Here is a 2,310-nt window from a genome sequence, read left to right on the forward strand (position 1 = left end):
TTAAATCTCTGAAATAAACTCCGCCCATCTTGGGTGCAATTTCATGCAGCTGTCGTCTTCAACAGTTGGCACACAATGTCAGTATCTCTATTTTTATACAGTATGTCGAAACTTCATATCCCCTAGTGGATGTCCACAGTTGTATAAAAGCCCTACGTTTCTATCGCTCGACATTTTATTCTAGGAGTTTGGCAATTGCGACAGTAGTAGGAAGAATATAGAAAATGCGAGAAACATATCAGAATGTTGAAAAGATACTATACGTAATCATCGCCGTCATAGGAGTACCCGGTAAGCGACTATGATAATTTCACTTACCTACCTCTGTTTGATAATTCCTTTCATATTGACAATGTATCAACTTGTCATATTATTCATCACGAACTGAGACAACATTAGTTACATCCTAACTTAGGTGGAATATATGACCAATTGTAATTATTTATTTGAAACTCGTGGCTTTTAGCGGGTCACCATGCACGTTTTGTGTTTTTTTTTAATATCTAAACCTTCTCGAAGCTAACTCTCCTGGAGGAATTCCCGTGGAATGTTTCACGTAGTTATTTTTCTGCAGAGCAGGTCACCCATGTAAGTGCCCATGGTGCCTTTGTACTGATATTTGGTCACCATCGGTATACGAACTTTGGTGTATGCTATGAATCGCCATCCACTCTAAAAGCGTACTCATTTTTGGTTACCAAATGCATTCAGTTACTTAATATTGCGCGCAGGAGTCACTGTGCTCGCAGATAGCTGTGGAAAAGGTTTCAGTTTATTAACGGACAGAGGCGGCATACCGAATCAGCGAGTCTGTAGTCTTGACAGTATCTAATGAAGTAGAAACGGCGCACAAACCTGTAGGGCATTGTCTTGCTCTTTCTTTCTCCAGGAATCATAGCTCGGTTCCGTACAGATAGGTTATGACCGCATAAAAAAACAAAACAAAGCTATTGTAATCTCTGTGTTCTACTTCCTCCCCTCTCTTTACCTACCTCCCCGCACCATGAACACTTACACACAATCTTCCCTATCCTGACTGTCGGTAAATCCGTCACCTCTGATTTAAATTTAAAGATTAGTAAGAAACACAGTGGGCAGTGGAACCTTCCGTTTTTTGTAATTGATGTCACGCCTGTGCGGAAACCCTGGGTGTACTCATCTCTGAACCACTTATTATGTATTGTTTCCATGCAGTAAATCTGTTGGCGATTGGGATCCTGTCCCGGGGAAAATGTGGCCTCTCCGACTGCACCACTCGCTACTTGGTGTCCATGGCCGTATCGGATCTTCTGGTCATTGTAACTGAAGTTATTTTGTCTCGGATAAAATCGTATTACTTCCCACTCAGCTTCATACACATCACCCCTGTGTGTAGTGGTATCTACCTGCTCTCTCGTGCGACCGCGGACTGCTCGGTCTGGTTCACCGTCACTTTCACCTTTGATCGATTCATCGCTATTTGTTGCCACAAGCTGAAGACCAAGTACTGCACTGGGAAAAATGCAGCTGTGGTTCTTACAACAACGGGCATTCTGTTCTGTCTGAAAAATATTCCTTACTCCTTCACACTTGAACCTACCATGGTTATCAATAATGTGCCATGGTTCTGTCGTTTGAAGAGAAGTCTCCAAAATGAATCATGGTGGTCAGCATTTGATTGGCTCGATAAGATTTTAACACCGTTCCTCCCTTTCGCCGCAATTTTACTTGTTAACACTTTGACAGTCAGACACATTTTAGTGGCCAGTAGAGTCCGAAAGAAACTGAAGAGTCAGAACAATGGAGCAAAACGCAGTGACCCAGAGATGGAGAGCAGGAGGAAATCTGTGACTTTACTTCTCAGCCTCTCGGGCAGTTTCCTTTTCCTGTGGCTGACAAATGTTCTGTATTTCATCTACTATCTCGTCGCAGGAATAGAGCGGAATGCTTCTGTATTCATATTTGCGAAAGTCGGTATCCTGCTGAGAATTTTCAGCTGCTGCACGAATGCGTTTATTTATACTGCGACTCAGTCAAAATTTAGAGCGCAGATCACGACGGCCCTGATGTATCCCATCATCTCAGTTTATCGATTCATTAATAAAACCCCTTAGTGTGACTCAAATGCAATTGCAGCAAATTCAGTCGGAATCCTGCTCTTGGAAATGGCCAACGACTGGGAGGGTTTTGCAGGTAGCGACAAGTACTGGAACTTCGATCAAATCATAATTATTATTCCTGTCACAGAGGGAAACAGTAGACGCAACGCCCATATAACTGATAATGTGCCAGAAATATGTGTAGCAAGTGCCGTTGGTCGACAATTCGTCA

The 2,310-nt window shown here is 42.7% G+C and overlaps 1 protein-coding gene across 1 annotated transcript; it reads left to right on the forward strand.

The window, feature by feature from the left end:
• The first annotated feature begins 224 nt into the window (after positions 1 to 224).
• LOC140734013 (probable G-protein coupled receptor 139) lies at positions 225 to 2,093 on the forward strand. Its single transcript, XM_073057592.1, has 2 exons — positions 225 to 291; positions 1,195 to 2,093. The coding sequence occupies exons 1-2, from the start codon at positions 225 to 227 to the stop codon at positions 2,091 to 2,093; spliced, it is 966 nt and encodes a 321-aa protein (XP_072913693.1).
• The last annotated feature ends 217 nt before the right edge of the window (positions 2,094 to 2,310 follow it).

Source organism: Hemitrygon akajei, chromosome 10 (assembly GCF_048418815.1).
Source record: "Hemitrygon akajei chromosome 10, sHemAka1.3, whole genome shotgun sequence".
In the NCBI taxonomy this organism is placed as follows: Eukaryota; Metazoa; Chordata; class Chondrichthyes; order Myliobatiformes; family Dasyatidae; genus Hemitrygon; species Hemitrygon akajei.